The sequence below is a fragment of the Trachemys scripta genome, chromosome 12 (assembly GCF_013100865.1).
Source record: "Trachemys scripta elegans isolate TJP31775 chromosome 12, CAS_Tse_1.0, whole genome shotgun sequence".
NCBI lineage: Eukaryota > Metazoa > Chordata > Testudines > Emydidae > Trachemys > Trachemys scripta.
In genome coordinates, this window is record NC_048309.1 from 14,017,165 (window position 1) to 14,040,221 (window position 23,057).

The 23,057-nt window shown below is 38.4% G+C and overlaps 1 protein-coding gene across 5 annotated transcripts in view; it reads left to right on the plus strand.

Moving 5' to 3' along the window:
- The window catches only part of ZNF217 (zinc finger protein 217), a 110,097-nt gene that overhangs the window by 82,562 nt on the left and 4,478 nt on the right, over positions 1–23,057 (plus strand). For 4 of the 5 annotated variants that reach the window (XM_034788029.1, XM_034788027.1, XM_034788030.1 and 1 more), the window contains exons 2-4: positions 9,246–11,038; positions 16,215–16,340; positions 17,287–18,885. In XM_034788029.1, the coding sequence (XP_034643920.1) occupies positions 9,628–11,038; positions 16,215–16,340; positions 17,287–18,885 (3,136 nt within the window). In that variant the 5' untranslated portion in view covers positions 9,246–9,627. The remainder of the gene's footprint in view (positions 1–9,245; positions 11,039–16,214; positions 16,341–17,286; positions 18,886–23,057) is intronic. The other variant, XM_034788032.1, reaches the window with a different exon arrangement.

Genomic DNA, 23,057 nt, shown 5'->3' on the forward strand with positions numbered 1-23,057 from the left:
TGTTTGTGGCATGGGAGATGTTTGATTTCTGTTTATCTGGAGTTTTACTGTAGAAAGCAGACTGTGGATTTGCCATCAGGATCCAAAGTGTGAAAAGACAAACTTGGAATTAAGTGCCAGATAGACATTTAGTTAATGTTCTGCTTGACAGTGTGATTGCTTTCTAAATGTAGAATGCCAAAATCATCTGGCTAACTCCTTGGACTCTAAATGAAATGCCTATGAGCATTCAATATGAAATGCTTACAGTCCCTTGAACAATAGACTCTTGATAACTGATTGGGACCTCCTGGCACTACACAATACAGATAATATACCCTTTTTTTTTCCTCTTGCCCATTTTGAATTCTTTAAATATTAGTTTTGGCTAATATTTGGGGATATTTTCTAAACCTAATGATCCTTTCATAATAAAAATTAGTAGTACTGTGGCACAACTGGCTTTATAACAATCATGTACAAGTGGGGTAAACAATATGCTCTGAGGTACTCTAGAAATGTAGGATCAAACTGAGCCTTGTCCTAATCAGGTACAGTTCCATTGATGTCAGTGGAGTTGCATTTACTCATGTCTGGGCTGTATTTGGTCCATTTGTACCTGAATACCTATGTAGCACAAAGCAGAATTTAAGGGTGGCTAGTATTGAAGAGGAGACCACTTTTTTTTTTTTATGTATGTATGGAGAAAAGGTGGGTGAGGTAATATCTTGTATTGGACCAACATCTGTTGGTGAGAGAGACAAGCTTATACAGAGCTCTTCAGGTCTGGGAAACTTGCTCAGGCCAGATCTACTCTACAGACAAAGCCATATAACTATGCCTCTCAGAGGTGAGAAAAATAAATACCCTTGAGTGACATAATTATACCGACCTAACCATCCCGTTTAGCCAGCGCCATGTCAACAGGAGAGCTTAGACATTGCTACTGCCTCTAGAACAGTGGTCTCCAACCTTTTTACACCCAAGATCGCTTTTTGAATTTAAGGTCAACCTAGGATCTACCCTGCCCATTTCCCAAAGCCCCGCCCTGCTCACTCCATGCACCCCCCTCTGTTGTTCGCTCTTCCCCACCTTCGCTCACTTTCACCGGGTTGGGGTTCGGGAGGGGGTGCAGGCTCTGGGCTGGGGCCAAGCGGTTTGCAGTGTGGGAGGGGGCTCTGGGCTGAGCCTGGGGGAGGGGGTTGGAGTGCAGGAGGGGGCTCCAGGCTAGGGCGGAGTGTTGGGGTGCAGGAGGGGATACAGGGTGCTGGCTCTGGGAGGGGGCTCAGAGCTGGGTGTCGGGGTGCAGGAGGGAGCTCAGGGTGCTGGCTCCAGGAGGGGGCTCAAGGCTTGTGCTTACCTCTGGCAGGTCTCAGTTGGTGGTACAGCTTGGCTGCTGCTAAGGCAGGCTCCCTGCCTATTCCAGCTCCACGCAGCTCCTGGAATAGGCCAATGCGCCCTGGCGGGGGACACATGGCTCTGCATGCTGCCCCTCTCTGTAAGCACTGCCCCTGCAGTTCCCATTGGCCACAGCAGTTCCCATTGGCCATAGCTCCCTGTTCCTGACCAATGGGAACTGGGGGGCGATGCTTGCAGACAGGAGCAGCCTGCGGAGGGAGACCCCTGCCCCCCCACAGCCCTGGGGCTGCGGTGGCCGCTTCCGGGAGTGGTCTGTAGCTGGGGCAGGCAGGGAACCTGCCTTAGTGGCAGCCCCGCTGCGTCGCCGGTGGATCCGGTTGGTGACCATTGCTCTAGAAGGTGGATTAATGACAGGAGAAGCTTTCCTTAAGTGCAACAACAGGCACTGATGCACCCTTTTAAATATAGACCTATTGTGAGTGTCACAGCTAAATACAAGGTAGAACAGAATGTTTAGCATAAATAGCTAACGCATTTCAAGTGACCGTTTAAGGTGAAGTGACCCCGTTAACCCCCTGATGAGAGTATTAGGCTGTTTAGGCTCTCCAAGTTATATCCAATAAACAACTACCGTATATACTTGTTCATGTGCCTGTTCGTTGATAAGCTGACCCACCCCCCAAGATGTTTAAGTAAAAATAGCAAAAACCTTTCATAAGCAGATGCTATATTTCAGGGGTTGGCAAACTTTGGCTCCCAGCAGCTCCGTTTGCTGGGAACGGCAAAATGCAGCCACAGGTTCCATGCCTTCAGACGCTCCAGGTAAACAAAATGACAATATTTTAGATATTCAATGATTCCATAGAGTTCTAAAATCATTCGATTTTGGTGGAGACTCGTTTATAAGCCGACCCCCGTTCTTTGATGCATCATTTTTTTTACCAAAAATATTCAGCTTATGAACGAGTATATATGGTAATTGTAATAAAATAGAGCTTGGAGATAAAATCAGGTGATATCCGTAGTTTATCTGTGGATTGTTATTAGTAGCCAGCAACATAAATGGTACTGTTTCAGCAGTGCCAAAAACATTAGTTGCTTCAGATGATTACTAACAGGTTTTTTGTTCAATGCTGGCATTATAGAGGACTTTGAAAGTCCTCTAGGTCCGTAGTAAGATAGCAAAACAAGTTCTGCATATCAAGAAATGTAAGACATAATAGCTTTGAATCCAGCTCTTGGATTTAAGGGTCTGTTAATTTTAACTGTTTTTGAGTCTATCTCCTGTATCTCCGCTGGGAAAACTAGAAGTGCTGGTATGTTTTTGGTTTTTAAACAGCTGTTGCGGTGTTTGTGGGATAAATAAAACTTTAATGGGCCTATTGTTCCTGCTTTAACTTATTATAATGTTGAACAATACATAACTTTACTAGTAGCATAGTATAACAAAAATGTGCTAGTAACTGCTTTAGTACTAGGCACATAATCATGCCTCCTTTTCTTCAGCTAATCTCTTGTGTGTGTTAAACTATAACAGGAAACTCAAAGGATGGTCTTATTTGACACGTGTCTTGGGGTAAGGGGGAAAGCATGTTGACCTATAGATAGAGAATTTTGAAGCAGAAAGGAGTAACAAGTGAAATAAAATTAGTCCCAGTAGGTCATCTCTAAAAGAACCTTTTTGAATACAGTATAAAATAATTTGTGTAATTTTAATAAAAGAAAATCAAGCCTCTTCACTAGTCTTTCATGAATGCTTTGAATGTCTTTTTAATTAATGCATTTTTATGCAGCAGCCTTTGTTGTTGTTTCTAGGTTAGGTAACAACAACTAAAGTGAAAACACAATGGTCTTGGCCATTCATAAGTATCATCCTAGAATATTCATCACTATAGAATCTGGGCATCACTATAAACCTGTAGACCTGATTTGTTTGTCTAAGGGTGACATAAGCAAATATGTGTTGTGCACTAAAGTTTGCTAAACTCATGCTCTGGTGGACTTTTGAAGGGATCAAGTTCAACAGGGAGCATCCTTCAGGTGAGAGTAACTTGCTGCTACTTTTGGACAGTAAAAATGTTTTCACTGACCATTCCAAGAATCTTGCTTAGCACATCTTTTATCTTCTGGGATGGATGGGTGATGGAGGAGGTATCAGTCTATAAGGCATTTGAGCTCTGACCAGATCTTGAGAAACTTACCAGGGTTTACAAGCTGATGGGAAGGGATGTCAAGAAGCCCAGATTCCCTTTGCCGCTCTGTTGCGAAGGTAGGAAAATACATATTTATCAGCTTTCAAACTTGTAACTTTTCTCCCCCAGCTATTAAAAGTAAAAGCTTCCATTTCCCCACTCCAGAGACTTCTTCTGCTGTGAGGCTGCTGGGTCATTATCACTTCTCCCCCAGCCTCTTGGCTGCAGTGAGGAACAGAAATAGTGAAGAGAACTTAGCTACTGTATCCTTTCCTTAGGGCAAGTCTAAACTACCGCTTATGTCGATATAACTTACGTTACTCAGGGGGTGTGAAAAAGCCACCCACTGAGTGATGCAAGTTACAGCAACCTAAGCACTGAAGTGATTTATGCTGACAGGAGCGCTCTCTCCCCTAGGCATAGAGCGTCTTCACCAGACGTCCTACAGCTGCAAGTAGCGCATCTAGTGTAGACTTCTAGTGTAGTCTGCATTTTGGCATTCCAGTCAAGAGCAACCCCTGTGCATATCTAAACTGCAGCTTATAGCTTTCCCAGGTAGCACCAGTTTTAAACTGATGTGAATCTTGACAGTTTAACTGCTGCCCAAAGGATTCTGAAGAGCTGCAATGCAGTGAAACAACATTTTTGGTCCTTGACTCTAAGACCTTATCTTCACTAGGAAAAATACTTTTTTTTTTTTTTTTAAATCACACATTAGCTCACAAGTGGTAAAATCCTACCATGGCCAAGGCAGTTTGTAATTTTCACCTGTGTTCGCTGGGCATGGTAAACTCTTGTCTGCTGTAACCTGCTAACACAACAACAAACTGCCTTGGCCACGGTAGGATTTTACCACTTGTGAGCTAACTTGTGGTAAATTCTTTTTCTTGGTGCTTCCACTGGTGGAGTCAGCCATTTGGGGTTTCCTCCTCAGGAATGGTTGTGCTATTGGCACTTTTGTGATCAATGTTCTGTTGTATCAGTGTAGTCTTAATCTGAAAGTAAGTACTTGGAATCTGTTTACATGATTGTCCCTCACTGACTTCCCAATTTACTTTGTTCAGTTTAGAAGTAAAAATGTTTTCCTAACTGCCAGTTCTATTAAACTCAAACTGTATTCTTTGTTTTCTGTCTCATCCATCATCACAAGTATTAATGTTATTGCAGACCAGATTCTACTTTGGGTTAACCTTGTTTCCAATGGAATTGCCCAGTTGTAGCTGCAGGATTGGCCTTGCATTTGGAGTTCATATAATTTTGTTGATTGAACCAAAATGGATCCCAACTAGTCTCTGCAGTGTTCACAGGAGTAAAAAATAGTAATTGTATAACTAAATTAGATGGACAGTATTCTGAATGTGTCATGGACCATGAGTTGTGTGCCAGTTCTAGATAGAGTAAAACAATGTTTTAATTCTCCTTTTAAAAGTACATTTTTATTTAATAATTGAATAATTTTATATTCTGATTCCTTTGGGAAAGGATTTCCTTCATTTCAGTAGGAAATTGGAGCTGCTATTTATCTGAATTAATCTCTTGTCTAGTATTGATTTATTGATACTTGATTTCCAAACATAAAACATGCCCTACTCTTAAGATCTTTCTGACTGATGGAGAAAGTCTGAAATGTATCAGCCAGAAAACTCAGTCTTGTTGTTTTAAAGCTCACCTTTCAATTTTTTTTGACCTTTACTGTTCACTTCACTTGGGTAGTTTGAATCTAATTCAATCTACCTGGAAGAGTCCACGTTTTTGGTGGAAAACAGAGTATGCTCTATAACTAGATTTCATGATCTAAAATTACAGGTGAGAGACTCTCTTTACTAAAAGTAGCTCTTGTCCTATTGAACCACATCTCTTTTTTTTTTTTTTTTTTGACAGCAATAATTGCCCTACTGGTAGAGTATGCTGTGTCTGAAATATTTATCTATCTTACTCTTTTTGTATTTCCTCAGAATGATGTGTTGAGGGTTAGTAATGACCAGATTTTCAGAAGTGCTCACATGGAAGCGCCCATTAAGAAAAATGGAAGCTACTAGGTGCTAAGAACTTCTACAAATCTGGCCTAAATGTGTAAATTACTTCAAAAATCACATCTTAAATCTTCAAAGGAACCAGGTGCCATGGCAGTGAGTCTCAGCCTATAGATCTGGGCTTGCACTACTGGAGCTTGACTCTGAAGAGTGAATTATTAAACTTGTGTTCGTGAAACTTCAAAAATTCAGTCAACTATTTCCCAACACATCCAGAGAATTCATTGTCTCTAAATGGTTCCAGTCTGCAAGGAGTTCGTGGTTATCTTGTTGCATGAGAGTTAGGACAAAACTTGCCCTGGAATTTGGTATGGAGGCCTTCACTTTCTACAAGAAAGTATTTTTCACAATTGGCAGTTGCTGAAAGCAGGTTTTGGTCTGCTTCTAGCTTCATGGTGGTATTTCTCAGTTATGTAGTATACTGCAAGAAGGATCAAAGGAAAGATGGAAGCAACACCCTCTCCTTCCGAATATTTGCTAAACTGACATGTAGATGAAACTACATGGAAAAGATTCTTTCCCTGTAACTGAGTGCTTCTAGAGAATTTCATTGCCACACAACAAATTGAGATTGTCTAGGTGAAGTAGGTTCTTAACCCATCTCTGGCACTGACAGATTGACCTAGAACACATGTCAGTGTGTGGCAGTTGCTGTTTAGAATGACTCTCTCATACACTTCAGAGGAACTATGTGCACATGTTGCTATTAATGAATAGCAACTGTTTCTAAAATGGGCCAGTTTCTATATCTTGCCTGAATATTCACTAAAGAGTTAGAGTTAAACAGATTAAAAAAAAATAAAATTCACACCTGGATGATAGCCCTCTTACCTAAGTGGCTTGCTGATACTGTGCCATTAGCTGCTCAGATTTTCAAAGCTGCCTGTTCATCTGTCTTACAAATAAAATACCCTTCATTTAGGTAGCTTCCATTATACAACAAAGATCACATCTGAGCTCTGCCACAGAATACTATCGTGTCCTGTATCTAATAACAGGAATGTTGATCTGTGTGTCACGCCAAAGCCTAAAATGTCTGAGTCCCGTGTGAAGTGGTGGAAGCTACAAGCATGGTTGAGAGCGCTTTTTTTTATATTTTGCGTGTGTTCAGAATATCACCAGGTTGAATCATCACTGAATTTCATAGTCTGTTACCACCCAATTTTCAAGTTCTTGACCATTTTATCTTATGAATTACACTTGTGTGGCGTACAGTTGCAGTAAGGCCTGTACCAGGTAACTTTAATATGCAAAGCATCCTGGACCACTGTGATAGCGGTTAACCCCACGAAAGGCCGTTATTCTACAGCTAATTTGCATGCAACAGTCTCATTGGTTGTCAGAAGGAGACTGCATAAATGGTGAATTACTTTGCCCAACTGCCACACCCATGCACTCAGTTGCCACCTGTGCAAATCACCTAGATACAAATCAACACAACCACTTGCACAACACCACAAACAGCATACAAAATTGCCCCTTTCAACAGCACACACCCCTCATTCACCACCCCCACAGATCTACACAACACAACCAATGCACACAATTACCCCAAACACACACACAGCCCCTCACTGCAGCAGGCACTCCTCACTTGACATCCACACAACTCAATGCCTCTCCCATCACAACATACACATTCACCCTTACTCATACTTACCATAAAACGATAAACTTGAACGGCAAAACCATGGATCCATCACCAGTAATTTTATAATTTGTATTTATGTACTAAAGACACTGAACAAAGCAACAAGTGGGAATATGAAATAAAAAATTAACTAGTGAGTTCACATGTTAGTAATATACTTCAGTATTTTAGCTCCAGGGAGAAATTTTGCATACAGCACCAAAATGTTCTAAAAACAAAGCCAGTCTTATATCACTATTGTTGGTCAACCTGACATTTAATTAGTCAAAATTAATAAATGAAATCTTTATGGCTGAAGTTCACTCGCAGAAAAGAAAGAGAATTTAAAATTTAAGTTGACCATGTCATAGGTTCAACCTGCTTAGTTATTGCAAGAATTCCGAGACTGTATTTAGACAGGAAGAGTTGCCTCGTGGCAGTGATGGACTGAGAATTGGGACCTCTGAATTCTACGGGCAAATAACTTAATCTTTCTACCTCAATTTCACAGTCTATAAAAAGGGTATAATAATTAATTTACAGGAGTATGTTAAGGCTCATTGTTTATGAAAGTGTTTTGAGGTTTTCAGTTGAATAATGGCACAGTAAAGAATGTTACAGTAAAGCATGTGCTAAAACACTGAAGGGGTCAAGTACATTCAGGGAAAAAAATATTACATCCAGGGTAAATTTAGGTTGGATTTAGTTAGCGTGTTAGCTAAGCCCAACCTAAATTTGACCACTTCTTCTCATCAAAATAAACTCAAAAAAGAACTATTTTCAGGATACCATAATGAGAACTGATATTATGTGGGGCATAATAATGTGCCATGCGCAAACTGACTGCTTTGAAGCATAGTAATTCAAGTTGTATTTTCTGAATCTCTTGCGGGAAATTCTTGATAAATAGTGGTAACTTGGGAAACTTCAAGGTTTAAGGCAAACAAATAAAATAAGTCCAGAACTCCACACATCTGAAAATCTGAAGAAAGCAGTGCATTCAAAATAAGCAGATGGTGTGTATTATTTTCTTTAATAATAAATAAACAAATAAAGACAGTCCTTTGGACTCTGCTTTATCATTTTTATTTTGACTGTCCAAAGAAGATGACTTATTGCCGTGAATAGATTTAATTTGGTATGTAATGATGTTTACAAATGTACAGTAAGTATAACTGGTTACATCAACATTTTTCAATATTATTTAAATGGTAAATGAGATTAAAAACACTTACAATAATTAATTTGTATAATTCTAAATTGGAAGCATTTGCGTTTACATTTAGAAGTGGGGGGGGGTTGTGTGTATAATCTAAAATAGATATGTAAAATGGGATTCAAAATGAAGTGTCTGCAGTTTATGCACTTAAACACTAATACCTAGTTTTTGTATCCAATCTAATTCTTTAAGATTTTTTCAACAGAGTGACAGATTTTTAAATAGTGGCATTAGTGAGGCTGTTATATTTATACTGACATTTTACTAACTTGTACTATCTGCCACTAATGTGAAAATAATTTCAAGCTGATTTAAGCTTGGAAAAGTTTAGAATTCTCCTCTTTCCTTTTCATAGGCCATAAGGATAAAATCCAAAATCCTACCGTATCTCTCTCTAAAAGGCAGTTTTCACAGCACTAATGTGCAACTACCTCAGCTTGTTGCATCACTTAAAAATGCATTAATATACGCACTGATATATGGATTCAGCAGACTTGTAATCTGAAATATGGGTCCTGATGAGTTTTTAATGTAGCTGGGTGAAATGCTTTTTATATAATAAATTAGTATAGAAATTAGCAGGAAAAAGATGAGTTGGTGTTCAAGATTATGCTGCTTATTCCCAGTAGGTCAGGGAAGAGATGTAATCTAACCCTTCTTTATGGCATATTGGAAACGTAGCTTGTATTTTGAATGAGTGCTAAAGGCTTCTTCAATATAAAACTTATCTGTGTATTTGAGATATGATTAATAGCGCTTTAAAAAGTCTTACTGGTTTCATTTTTTGATATTTTTTTTAATTTTAAAAGCTAGTTGTGGTTCTGTTTCTCTAGGTGCCGGAGTTCTCTGTTCTACTGAGCCGCCTCTTGACTCTGTCCTGCACAATAGAAGTATTTGAAATATTACAAAGGGAGAAATAAGTGCAACTGATGACTTCTACAGACTCTCTTTAATGTTAAGTGAACTTAAACAGCAGAAAAAGTAGCTCAAGAAAACAAACCAATGGGTATATTTTGATTTTTATCTGTATTCATATACCATTAAATCTCCTTCGACATCTGTGGCAAGAACTTCCATGCAGTAGTCTTCTAGCCTAGCATATCTGCATGCATATGTGAGGAGAACCTTACAAGTGTCCTTATTGTGACCAGAGAACGTCCCAGGAAGAATTGAGACGTCACATTAATACATGATAGGGAACGAAACCCAGGAAATATGCCAACTCAACCCCTTTTAGTATATATGGAGGGACCAGATGGGATAGCCAGTACTGTTGGTGCACAGATGGAGAATAATGATGCCTCGATGCCGATAAAAGGGACCAACACAATTTCTTACAAAAATGTGCAAGAAAAGTTCTTGATGCAAGCGGAGGGGTGTATGTCTTTGGATTGCATGTTTTGTGATCAGACTTTTAAACATCCTGAAGAACTTGGTAAGCATGTCCTAACTCAACATAGACCAACGCTTTGTGAACCAGCAGTTCTGCGTGTCGAAGCAGAATATCTTAGTCCTCTTGATAAATGTCAAGTTAGAACAGACTTGCCATCACCAGAAAATAATGAAAAGGACAATGAAGAATTTAGCTGTGAAGTTTGTGGGCAAACGTTTGATGAAGCTTTTGATGTTGAGACTCACATGAAAAAGCATAAGGACTCTTTCACATATTGGTGTAATGTATGTGGAAGAAGATTTAAAGAGCCTTGGTTCCTCAAAAATCACATGAGAACGCATACTGGTAAACCTGGTTCAAGAAATAAGCTTCAACAAGGTTCTGAAAGCCCAGTAACAATTAATGAGGTGGTACAGGAGCATGTAACTGAAAATGTAACATCACCTTACAAAATCTGCATGGTTTGTGGTTTCCTATTTCTCAATAAAGAGAACTTAATTGAGCACAGTAAAGTGCACACCAAAGAGTCAGCATCCAATGGTGATAGCCCACAAGTCACTGATGGAGCCAATAAAGGAGGAGTGGCTCAGAGAGAAGAATTCCTGCAATTTTTGAACTTAAGACCAAATGTGACTCCAGAAAAGAGTAAATCAGAAAAACCTGTGAAATGGATAGCTGAACTGGATCCATTCAATACATATCAAGCATGGCAGCTCGCAACCAAAGGTAAAGTTGCTATTGGCCATGGACAGATTAAAGAACCAGGGCAAGAAGGGAGTACAGACAATGATGATTCATCATCTGATAAAGAAGAACTTGGTGAAATTTGGAATACAAATAAAGGTAGCCAGGTTAGTCAGACTGAAAATGCTGGGAAGTCAAAGGTAAATAAAAGTAGCAGTTGTCCAGGAAATGGTACCCTGTCCCAAGACAAACTGAAACATCCCAGTGGTGAAGTGCCTTCTATGGAGATGGATCCTAAATTGTCACAAAACAAAGAGAAACCAACACACTGCTCAGAGTGTGGCAAAGCCTTTAGAACATACCACCAGCTAGTTCTTCATTCAAGAGTACATAAGAGAGATAGGAGGACTGATGTAGAGACTTCAGCCACTTCTAGAACATGCTGTGCAGACTTAATTGTAACCCTACATGAAAATGGAGTAGTAGACCGAACAGAGGGAGGCTCTGAAGATGGATCTGAAGATGGACTACCAGACACACTGCATTTGGGTAAGAAGTATATATGAACATTTTAGATTAAAATAGCATAGATATCTGTAATTTTTTTTCTTGTACGAAGCAAGGAAATGTTAAATTATCTGCCTAATTTGTCCATCATAAACGATGACCAGAGATGACAAAATGTTAGGGGGTTGGTATCTCCACTTTGAGATCATCTCATTAATGTACGTAAAATATTTAATGTCCTTGTGTTTATGCTATGGGTTTAGGAAATTATGGTGGTAAATTAATTTACCAAACTAAATTGCAAGTGCAGGCAATGGTTAGGGGGAAAAAATCACTAAAGTAACTGGTTAAAAAAGTAGACTTTTAAATAGTTTATTGCCACAGAAAAAGAATTAGTTGTCACTGCATGTTTAAAATGAAATGTAATCTACAAGCTTAAATTAGCGCCCCCCGCCCCCTCCCCCCAAAAGAACTATATATGAAGAGAACTAAAATTGTATCATTCTTCTTCTTATCCCCATTTCCAAGAATCCTTAATAGTATTGGGTACCATTCTTGAGAAACTGCTTGGCAACTGTAGTCCAAATATAGTGACTTTCTTTTGAAAAATAATCATAGAAATATAGGGCTAGAAGGGACCTCGAGGCCATCTAGACCATCCCTGAGAAGTCTGTCCAGTTTTTAAGAACATGCAATGATGGGATTCCACAACCTCCCTTTGTAACTTATTCCAGTGTTTATCTATCCCTATAGTTAGAATGTCTTTTTCAATATCAAACCTAAATCAGCCTATTTTACAGATTAAGCCAATTACTTGTTTTACTTTCAGTGGACATGGAGAACAGTTGATTGCTATCCTGTTTATAACTGCCATTAACATATTTGAAAACAATTATCAGGACCCCCTTTCCCCAGTCGTCTTGTCTAAAGACTAAAACTACCCACTCTTTTAACTGTTAATCATAGGTCAGGTTTTCTAAACTCCTAATTTTTGTTGTTCTCATCTAGATTGTCTCTCCAATTTCTTCACAACCTTCTTAAAGTGTGATGCGCAGAACCGGATGCAGTATTTTATCTGAGGCCTCACCTCTACTGAATTGAGAAGGACAATTACCTCCTGTGTCTTACTTACAACACTCCTGTTAATACACCCCAGAATATTAGCCTTTTTTGCAACTACATCACATAGTTGGCTTAGAGTCAATTTGTGATGCTCTGTAATGCCCAAATTCTTTTCAGCAGTACTACTGCTACTACTAGATGGTTAAACCCTATTTAATAGTTGGGCATTTGATTTTTCCTTTCTAAGTGTAGCACTTTGCGCTTGTATTTGCTGAATTTCATCTTGTTGATTTCAGACCATTTTTCCAATTTGTCAAAGCTGTTCTGAATTCTAATCCAGTCCCCCAAAGTGCTTGCAACCTCTCCCACCCTGGTGTCATTCTCAAATTTATTAAGTATACTTTCCACTCCTTTATCCATGTCATTAAAGAAAATATTGAATAGTGCTAGGCCCAAGACAGACCCCTATGGGACCCTACTTGATATATTTCCCCTGTTTGACAGCGAACCATTGACAACTACTCTTTGAGTATGGCCTTTCGCCCACCTTATAGTAACTTCATCTAGACCACATTTCTCTTGTTTATGAGAATGTCACGCTGGACTACCAAAAGCCTCGCTAAACTCAAGATATATCACATCTACAACTTCCTTAATCTACTAGGCCGGTAACCCTATCAAAGAAGGAAACTAGATTGGCTTAGCATGATTTATTCTTGATAAATCCATATTGGCCATTCCTTATAACTCTGTTATCCCTTAGGTGCTTACAAATTGATTGTTTAATCATTTGTTCCAGTATCTTTTCAAGTATTGAAGATAGGCTTGGCTGATCTACAATTCCCAAGTTCTCTTTGTTACCCATTTTAAAGATGGGTACTATGTTTGCCCTTCTTTAGTCTTATGGGACGTCACCTGTGCTCCATGAGTTCTGAAAGATGATCGCTTATGGTTCCAGTATTCCTTCAGGTAGTTCCTGACGTACTCTAGGGTGCATTCAGTCAGGCCCTGTCAACTTGAGTGCATCTAACTTAGGAAAACAGGTTAAAGAATACTATTTTAGTTTGTTTCTTCCCCCTTGTTAATGTTAATTGTGTTAAGTGTCTGATCACAATTTACCCTTTTAGTGAAGACTGAAGCAAAATAGGAACACTTCAGCCATCTCAATGTCATCTGTTATTCCCTCTCCTTCTCTGCTAAGTATAGGACCTACACTTTCCTTCGTCGTTCTCTTGTTAGGTAGGTGTGTGTGTGTGTCATTTCTTATTGCTTGTTGTGTCCCTTGCTATGTGTAACTTATGTTGTGCTTTAATCTTTCAGATTTTGTCCCTACATCCTTGTACTATTCTTTTGTACACACCCTTAACAATGTGCCCATGTTTCCACTTTTTGTGGGATTCCTTTTTTATTTTTTTTCTCCTCCCCATGTTGTTAAAAAGCTCTTAATGGAGTCCTGTTGGCCTCTTTCCTCCATGTGGGAATAGTTTGCTTGTGTGTGTCTCTTTGAGAGCTGGCAGTTTCTCCTGAATTTCTTTTCCCCTTAGATTTTCTTCCCATGGGACCTTAACGACCAGTTCTCTGGGCTTGTTAGTTTTGTTTTTAAGTTCGTTGTCCTTATTTTGGTGCTCTCACTCCTTCCTTTCCTTAGAATCAATAATTTCATGATCACTTTCACTCAAATTGCCTTCCACCTTCAGCTTTACAACCAATTCTTCCTTGTTAGTCAGAATTAAATCTACTTAATTACTACTTCCACCTTTTTGAAACAAAAAATTGTCCAAGAATGTCCTGGGCCTTTTGTATTTTGACATATTATCTTTTGGAAAAGTATCTGGGCAATTTATCCTCCCTTACTATCAGGTCTAGTGTTTTTTGGATATTTGTTGATTGCTCTAGAAATGTCTCCTATACCACCTCTTCCTTCTGATTTAGTGGTCTATACTAGACTCTGACCATGACATATCCCCTCTTTTTGTGTTTTCTTTTTGTTTTTTCTCCTTTTATCTTCCTCAGACTTTCAAATGGTCTGCCTCCTAATCTCCTTCTGGACCGCTGAACAAGTGTGTATTTCTGATGTCTAATGTAACACCTTCTTCCTTTTTCCCCTGCCCGTCCTTTCTGAACAACCTATACCCCTCTGTCAATATTCCAGCCATGAGATTTATCTCGCCCAGTCTCTGTGATGCCAGTTAAGTAGTAATTTAGCTTATGGACTAATATTTCCAGTTTTTCTTCCCTATATGGTCTTGCATAATCTGGAGAAATATTGTAAAATGAGTTATTCTTCATTTTCTGCCTTTATTGTGGCGGCAGGCAGAACAGTCTAGTGTTTAGTATCTGCAGATATTAGAACTTTAAAAACCTGAAGAATTAACTCTAAACTATTTGGTTGATGCTCTTGTATGTAGCATATTCCCTTGAATGATGTGAAGTTAGAAAAACTCAATGTTAGGGACTAACAGCCTTAAATTACCAGAAAGAGGAAAGGTAGGCAAGTTATTCGCATGTGATTGATTAAGAGACCGGTATGCTTAAATACATTACTTGGAAGAAAAGTGCTAACACAGTTTCCTTGGCCAGAGCAGTCAGGATCAAACCGTGTGTTACTGCTGAGATTCAAAGTTCTAATCCTGTGTAGGACAGGAATATCTGGCCCATTAAAACTTTAACAATTACTTTAGAGTTAACATTTATTGTACTCTCTAGGGGATCAGGGTTTATATTTAAAAAAAAAAAAAAAGTAGCAAAGATGGTATTTTAACTGGTTAGCATTTCTAACTATAGTCTTGCACCTTCTTCTATCTGACCTACTTTGTGTCCGCATTTAAAGAAAGGATACTTGCATAACCTCAAGACACAACGTACAGAATGTCCTGGCACACACTATTGCATTTTTTCCAATTTTAGCAATGCACAACCCTTAGTTTGGCGGCTGTGATACTGATTGAATTAAGAAATGCTAAATGTACTTCTTGTTGTTGATCCTTCTCAGTTGCTGTTATCTTCCTGCATTAAAACAGTTATCATGAGATGCTGAGTCATAGTTCCAATGCATATATCAGTTTGTATGGGTGTGTTTAAAACTGCTATCACAGTTTTCTACTAAATGTAAATTTAAAAAACAAAATACTTTTCCAGCACAAGTTTGAGCCATTTTAAGCCACTTCAGTATTTGAGAAACAATAAGTGATTAACCAAATAAAAGGATGAATTTACTTAAAAAAAATACATTTAAAACAAAATAATTTCTAGTCCATTTTCACCTGAGTAATGACAGTAGGTGTCCTCAACAGTATTCTCAGTGCAGCCTGCTTTTTAAAAAAAAAAAAAAAAAAAAAAAAAAAAGTTGTTGACTTTGACTTTTATAGTATTCATGAATAAAACTTTCTCCTCTTCCTTCTTAGACATTATGCTGCACTTGCTACCCTCTAGTGGTAACTATTTGTGCTTACACTTACAAAAAGAGACCAAGTTTCTCTAACTGTGAACTTAAAAAAAAAAAAAAAAAAAAAAAAAAAAAAAGTTAAATTCTGTGAAACACTAGTCATGTCACTTCCTTACCCCAGTATGTTTGCCACATCTCAACTTAAATATTGATAGTTCCCAAGGACAAAAATGAAGACCATTTTACCAAGACCTGTTGATACTAAAATGGTATCTCACAGGCACGATATTCCATTGATTAGTGCAAACTAATTTCTGCAGCAGTGTACCATAAGTCTGTATCTGATCTTTTCTAGCTTAAATTCCTATCTTAAAGAAAACATTGGGTCTGTTTGTGGCCCATAAAGGATTTATAAGATATGGCATACACAATGGAGAGAGGCATAAGTGATTAAAGTTTAATTAAATGTATTTGTTCAACTCTTAGGGCCTAGCTTTGCATTTTGTTTCAATCCCAATGGATCTTTCATCAGTCACAAACCACAATACTATCTGACGCACAACTGGAAGTCTCTTAACTCTCTTGACAGTCAGATAGCAGTATATCAGAGGGGTTTTTGTAGATCTATATTTGGAGTTAGCATCCCCTAATTAAATGGGGGGAACGTGATTTCTAGCAGACACTTGTGCTTTTTGAGGTTGAAACACATGGAGCCCAAATCTGTATTTACTCGTAATATAGGTTTGCATGTTTTGTTTTTTTCTTGCAAAGATAAAAATGAAGATGGCTTGGAAAGAGCAAGAGTTAAAAACCTTGGGGCCTCCAGAGAATGCAGCTATTGTGGGAAATATTTCCGCTCAAATTATTACCTCAATATTCATCTCAGAACTCATACAGGTAAAGGATTTTAAATTCTTCAGGAGAAGGTCTGCTTAATCCAGATCAGAGGGAACTTTAGATTCCTGTTAAGAACAAATTAAAACTATAACATGGCTGAAATTAAGATCTAAAATCTCCAATGTTGCAATTGAACAGTATATGAAACATAGCTTTAAACAGCTATGCATATTTATTTTAATTTCCTAAACTCAAATCTACTGTAAACTAGACAAATATTACACTAGACTCTTGTTGTGTCTGCTACACTTTGATTTGTGACATATATCTTGCTTTTCACCCATTTTAATTATCACACTGCTTTTAAAAATCCAGAATACAACTCCCAAGTATGAGTGTGTGCCACTGCTGCAGTGTCAAGAGACTGGTGTCTCTGTTTTCAGTAAAGCTTCTTTTCCATACCCCACACGTACTCCCCCCTCCAAAGAAACTGTCCGAGTCAGTGTATTTTAATGAACGTAAATATCCCTATTTTTCTTCTCAAAGGACTGTTTATACATTTGGCTAATATTATTCCCATTTGTTGACCAGCCGTTGTTGTCGTCGTCGTCTTTGGCCGTGCCCACACGTGGCTGCAATTGATCAACTGGGGTCCCTTTTATTATCCTTATTTCTTTTATCTGTGCTCAACAGATTGCTAACTACCATCCTTACACCTTCTGAACATGTAGGAAAAACTCTTATCCTAGCCAGAAGATGTCACTGTAGCTAAACCCCCTCCTCCCCCCCACACACAAATCCCACAAAAACCACTAGGTATAGTTCTTAGGGGTCATGGATCAATTTTGGGGTCTGCATAAGTGTGTATGTTTTGAGCAGGGGGAGGAGAAAAGAACACCTATACCATCTTAGTCTTGTGAATTCTAAAACCCACGGAATCATTTAATTATGTTGAAGATTTTGAATCAATATGCATCAAATTTATTCTCTGATGAAACTGTTTCAGGTGAAAAACCATACAAATGTGAATTTTGTGAGTATGCAGCAGCCCAGAAAACTTCATTGAGGTATCACTTAGAGAGGCATCACAAGGAGAAGCAGGCCGATGTTGCAACAGATGTGAAAAGTGACAGCAAAGTTTTGTTACAAAGTCAGGAGATGAACCTCCTGTCAGCCACTGATGGTGCTCAAGAAACCAAAAACTTAAAAAGGTTTATTGACGGTGCCAAAGATGCAAAGGGCTGCCCACCTGTAAAGCAACAAAAAGAGATATTTTCTTCCTTTCAGAGCATATTGAGTGGTCCAGTCATCTTGACCATGAAAAATGATACTCAGGACTCAAAGAAGGGTGCAGTTGGTAATAGCTCAAATCAAATGAATGAGAACTCAGACGCTTCTTACCTGGAAAAGCTAAAAGCAGAGGAAGAATTAATGGAATCGCAGGCAAATGATCCCAATGATAAAAAAGAGAGAGATGCTTTAGTGACAGTGGAAGGAGATGATATCCAGTTGATTCGTGCCTTAAAGGACAAAAATAACATGGAAGAAATGAGAGAGAGCGCCGAAAAATGCGCAAACAAGCATATAGTGGGCTCTCAAGAAAAGCCGTTAAATTTATCTACTGGGACAGTGCAAGAATGTTCAGTGATCTCAACTGCTAGAGGCTTGTTAGCAACCAGCACCTGCCCGTTTTGTACTTATAGAACATTTTATCCAGAAGTCCTAATGATACACCAGAGGTTGATGCATAAATACAATCCTGACACTGTTAACAAAAATGGTTACAGAAACAAAGCTTTGGCTAAAGCCAGGCGTACTGGATGCCCACCAGCTCTTCTTGGTAAAGATGTGCTTCCCCTGTCTCTTAACCCTAATAAAAGCAAGGCTTCCCTATCTATGCAACCAAAACAGTTGCATACAGAGAAGACTAAACAGTGTCCCCTTCTACAGAGCAAAGTCCCTGTTTTTCCAATGGTAGATTCCAGCAGTTCAACACCAAGTAACTTGAAGTCTTACAAACCACAAAGCATTGGAGCTCAGGCGAGTAGCTGTCGGCAACCACAGCAAGATTTGCACTCAAATCCTAGTATTTCTTCAGTAATGGATAGAGTAAAAAAAGGTGAAGCTAAAGCAAAAACTCTAAATATATCAGCTTCTCAACCTGGTGTAGTTAGTAGCAGTATCAATAGCTCCTATGATTCTCCCCTTAATGAATCTGCCTGGTTCAGTAATCGAGGAAGAGAATATCTCTGCAATAGATCTGTGGGTCACATAAACTTAGAATTTGGTGAACCGTCTTCTAAAAGAGTGAAACCTAATCTGTTAGCTCTTGAACACATTGACTCTGCAAGGGTTAATTACAGAAGATATGACATGAGCAGATCTCGTGTTGCAAACAGATATGCAAATCTGTTACCTCAGGAATGTTCACATGCCAAACCTGCATCCTCTGTTTTGCCAACCAAACAAGGGCTTCTGAATTCAGATGAAGTTGATTCTCGAAATGTACTGACTATTCTGAAAACCTATGAGCCGTATAGCCCTGGACCACTTTATGGTTCTTTTGGACCTAGCAATGGCCAAGCAACCAGCTCTCCGATAGAAGGTACTGTATTTTCTCTGTATACTCAACTATAACTGTGCTAAAACTTAAATTTTTGCTCTAATTTTAAGGTAAATGATTCAAAATCAGATATTTAAATGCACAAAACTATTTCCGCACCAGTAGATGCTAGTGATGCAAATGATGATTTGTCAGCATTTTATTTTCTTATTCAATGGCTTATGATAAATTTGAGGTCACAAAGTATTCAGATTTTAAATTCAATCATTGTAACTTGTTGCTTCATATACACTGTAACAAACATCAGTTGCAGAAAGTAGAAGTTTTCTAAAAGGTTAATTTTTAAGTGTTCCTAGGACTGCTATTCTGATTCTTTGATGTCAAATATGTACTACTGTTAGTACTCCCAGTGGGTCAGTTAATGTTTCTAAAGTATATTAAAGAATGATAATGCTCGATGTTAAACATCTTGCAAAGAAACCTTGGACCCCATGGAATGTTAATAGAATTTCTTCCAAAGAGAGCATTTTAAAAAAAAGCCCAACCTCCAAAATATATTAAATCCTGTAAAACTTATTTCAGGTCTGCCTTAAACCTATATATTAAACATCTGAACTAAAAACTTCAGTGGGTTACATTAATGTGTAATTAATTTTAATAGAAGCTGAACGCTTCATTAGAAATGTGTTGTCTGTTTAATATTCAAATTGAAAAGTCCCATCACTAATCAATAGTATTAACATTATACTGTAGGAACTTCATTTGGTGTATATCACTCTAGTCTTAACCAAGACTTTCAAAACCAGAAGCCTAAAGCTCAATGCATGAATCCATTTTTAAGCACCTGCCTAATTTTAGAAAATGTTGACCATCTGAGAGCTCCCACTGAGGTCAACGTGGACTTGAGACTAAATTTAGTTATGGGGGAAAACTTGGGATCTTGCTATTCCTATCTTCACCTATTTTTATTTGTATTCTTGTACTGCAGTCTAACACAGCCACTAAAGTTGAAATGCTGTACTATGTAGAACTCAGTGGTTTTCTAGTTATAGACTAACATATGATTTGTAAGATGTCTTTGCAGCTTATCTATATCAATTGCATTTTATTAAAACTGTCTTAAAATGTTAGACATCTAAAGAATTTCTTAACTTTAATTATGCCTCATAACCCATTGAGTTCCATTGAGGCATGCATGCTAAGTACTTTTCAAACTTTGTCAGCAACTTGTCCTCTGTGAAAATAAGGCAATATATTTATAATATGTTGTGGTGGGTAATCAATAGTGCTAAACCAGCTTGGGTCATGAAAGATTTGTTGATGGCAACATATTAAGCCTGCATTTGGAAGTTCAAAGGTATAGTTAGTATTGGTGTTTTGGGTGGAGATGTGTAAACCTAGTCTCCACTAGTATGAATATTGGAGGAAGAGTGACAGCTTTATTTCTCATTTGATGAATGAGGTGGAATGAAATATCTGATTCATTTCTGAGTGTTTGAAATTATATTTGTGGTTCCTAGTTACATGGGCAGTGTCCTCAGCAATGTGTAGGCCACAGCAGAACAGCTAAGGTGTTGGATATGTCTACACTAAATCGATGGAAGTGGATTAGCTACGTTGATGGGAAAATCCCATCTCGGAGAGGCTGTAGCCATGTTGAAAAAGGATTCTTCAATTAAATTGACCTAACTATGGTGCTCAGAGAATGAGATTTTTCATAGCCCTGAGCAATTTAGCTAGGTTGATCTAATTTTTAAGCATAGCCCAGGACTTAAATGTATTAACATTGGGCTGGTAGGGTATGTGACTTGCTTTGGAGACATATGAAATAGATGGTGAGCTGGGTATGGGTTGTCTCTGGATTGGGAGGGTGTATGTTTTCATTCTTGTATAAATAACAATGAAGGGAGTAAAACGGGAGAAATTATCTGATGGATTGGCTTTTTGAAACAATAAATGTATCAAAATATCTTAAGTAACTTGGCTCTTGGCAGAAGTTACTGATAAAATCTTATTGTTAGCTGAGTACTGATGTTTTTTAATGTGGGAGTTTGCTTTTAGAAAGTATTTAAGTCTTCATTTGATGTGGACATTCTGTCTGTAAACATCACTTTGCTACCATTGTGCATTTTTGGTGAAACACAAGACAGCACTGGCTGCAGTGATAGAGCCTGTAACTTCTTTGACCATCTGACAGCTAGACACAGAAACAGCCATCCACTAGTCAAATTTATAAACTTTGAAACGGTCTCGGCCTTTCATCTTTCGTTAAACTGCTTATTGTGAGTAATGTGCAGTTTACATGTTCAGAAGAAACTGATGGTCTGTCCTTCAGCTCAAAGGAGGGCCTTCTGTAGATCTTGAAGCCATTATTGGCCATGCAAAAGAAGGTCCTGCATGCAATAATCCCAGAATTTCAAGAAATGCTCTAGGCATTAATGAGTAGAACCCTATTGATTTTTAGTGAAAACCAGGAGGAGGAAATTGAGGGGGGAAACACCTCAAGCCCCTTGCTTGCATTTACTTAGCGTACACACACACACACACACACACACACACACACACACACACACACACATATATATCTATATCTGTCTTGGGTCTGCCAATCCTCTCAGTAGAGTTTAAAATATTGACAACCTGAATGGCTCTTTTTCTGTCCGAGATTAATAAGAATGGTGACACGGAGTCGAGGATGGAAAGGGAGGCCACATGGCAGAATGGAATACAATGGTATGGCAGTAGGAGTTATGGAGGGGAGAGAGACACAACCAGAGCCAAAAGGAAATGAGGGAATTGCAGGGAGTCCCTGAAATAAAGGGATGGGAGCTTGCGGGGGTGGGAATGCAACAAACCCCTTTTGTGTGAATGAGTTCAACCTACAGAAGCAACAAAGCATGAGACGCTCTCTATAATGCCTACATTGTTGTTCACCTGGATTTTCTCCTTCCTTTATGCTTCTTAAAAACATCTGCAAACCTAGACCTCTTCCTATGCTAAAACCTTTATGGCATCTGAAGAAAATTCTACTTCTGAAATCTGAGCTTGTAGACAACATAATACACACATTGCAACATGTGGCAATTGTAATGTCTGTAGGAACAGTCCTACAGGTGCCGATGTCTGCACCTGTAGGCAGTGAGGTCTGTAGCTTGCAGGTGAGAATTTAAACTTCATCAAATAAGTTCTGCAGTTTCCACTTCTTAATCCTCTAAACCACCATTTTTTCCCATAGATGGTCAAAAGGCCTCAATTAGATATTACATTGAAGAAGGCCTTAGAAGTAGATAGAAACCAAAGGTAGACTTTCTAGGCCAATACACTTTTGAGATGACATTCAAAAATAATAATTAAAAAACCTCTTGCAAACTGTCATCTTATTGACTTGTCCCATTATCCTCCAACTCTCAGATAATCCTCTTGATGTTGCCCCATGCATGAGTAAATTCAGATGGATCTGTTTTATGTGAGAGGGAAGGCGGGGGGAGTTGGGAATCGAAGACAGGCAAATTGTGCTTAGTATTATACACTTAAGGGGGGGCGGGGTGGAGATTGAAAAGAAGTCTTTTTTTTCTTCTGTGGTATAAGTTACAGAGAAACTTTCTTGCCCATTATAAGTATATAGGTAGTATGTAGTAAAGTAAAAAGTAGTAATAACTCACAACTCTTAAGGGATATGTTTTTATAAGACAGCGTATGCAAATAGTTGCAGGTGTACAGCTGCAAGTTCTGGTACCCTTATTTCTCCCTGATGATATTCTAAAACATGATGATAAACTCCTTTTTATGGCCTGTGTTGTCTTGTGGAAACCTTATTTAGGTCCTATGAACATGTTATATCACGTTAAATGCTGGATCAAATTGTCATGAGAATATGTTCCACTTGGCAAACTTGATTAAACCATGTTTATTGCTCGTAAACTGTGCCAGTTTGCATTGCCCTGAAGAGACAGAAACATTCTGAAACCACTCAGTTTGTGTTACTCTCAAATTAGTCCTCCTTTGCAGTGGCAACACTCTATCAAGGGTAACCTGTTGGCTGATTGATCTGGCCGAGACTGAAAATTGAAGATAATTGCTCAGGCATATTCCAGCAATTTTGTAGATTATGTTGAAATATTAATTTATCTTTGCCATTTTAATTTAATTAAAATTAATTACTGTTTTTTTTCACAGTGCATTTAAGGCTTTCATGGAATATAGACAGTAGTTTA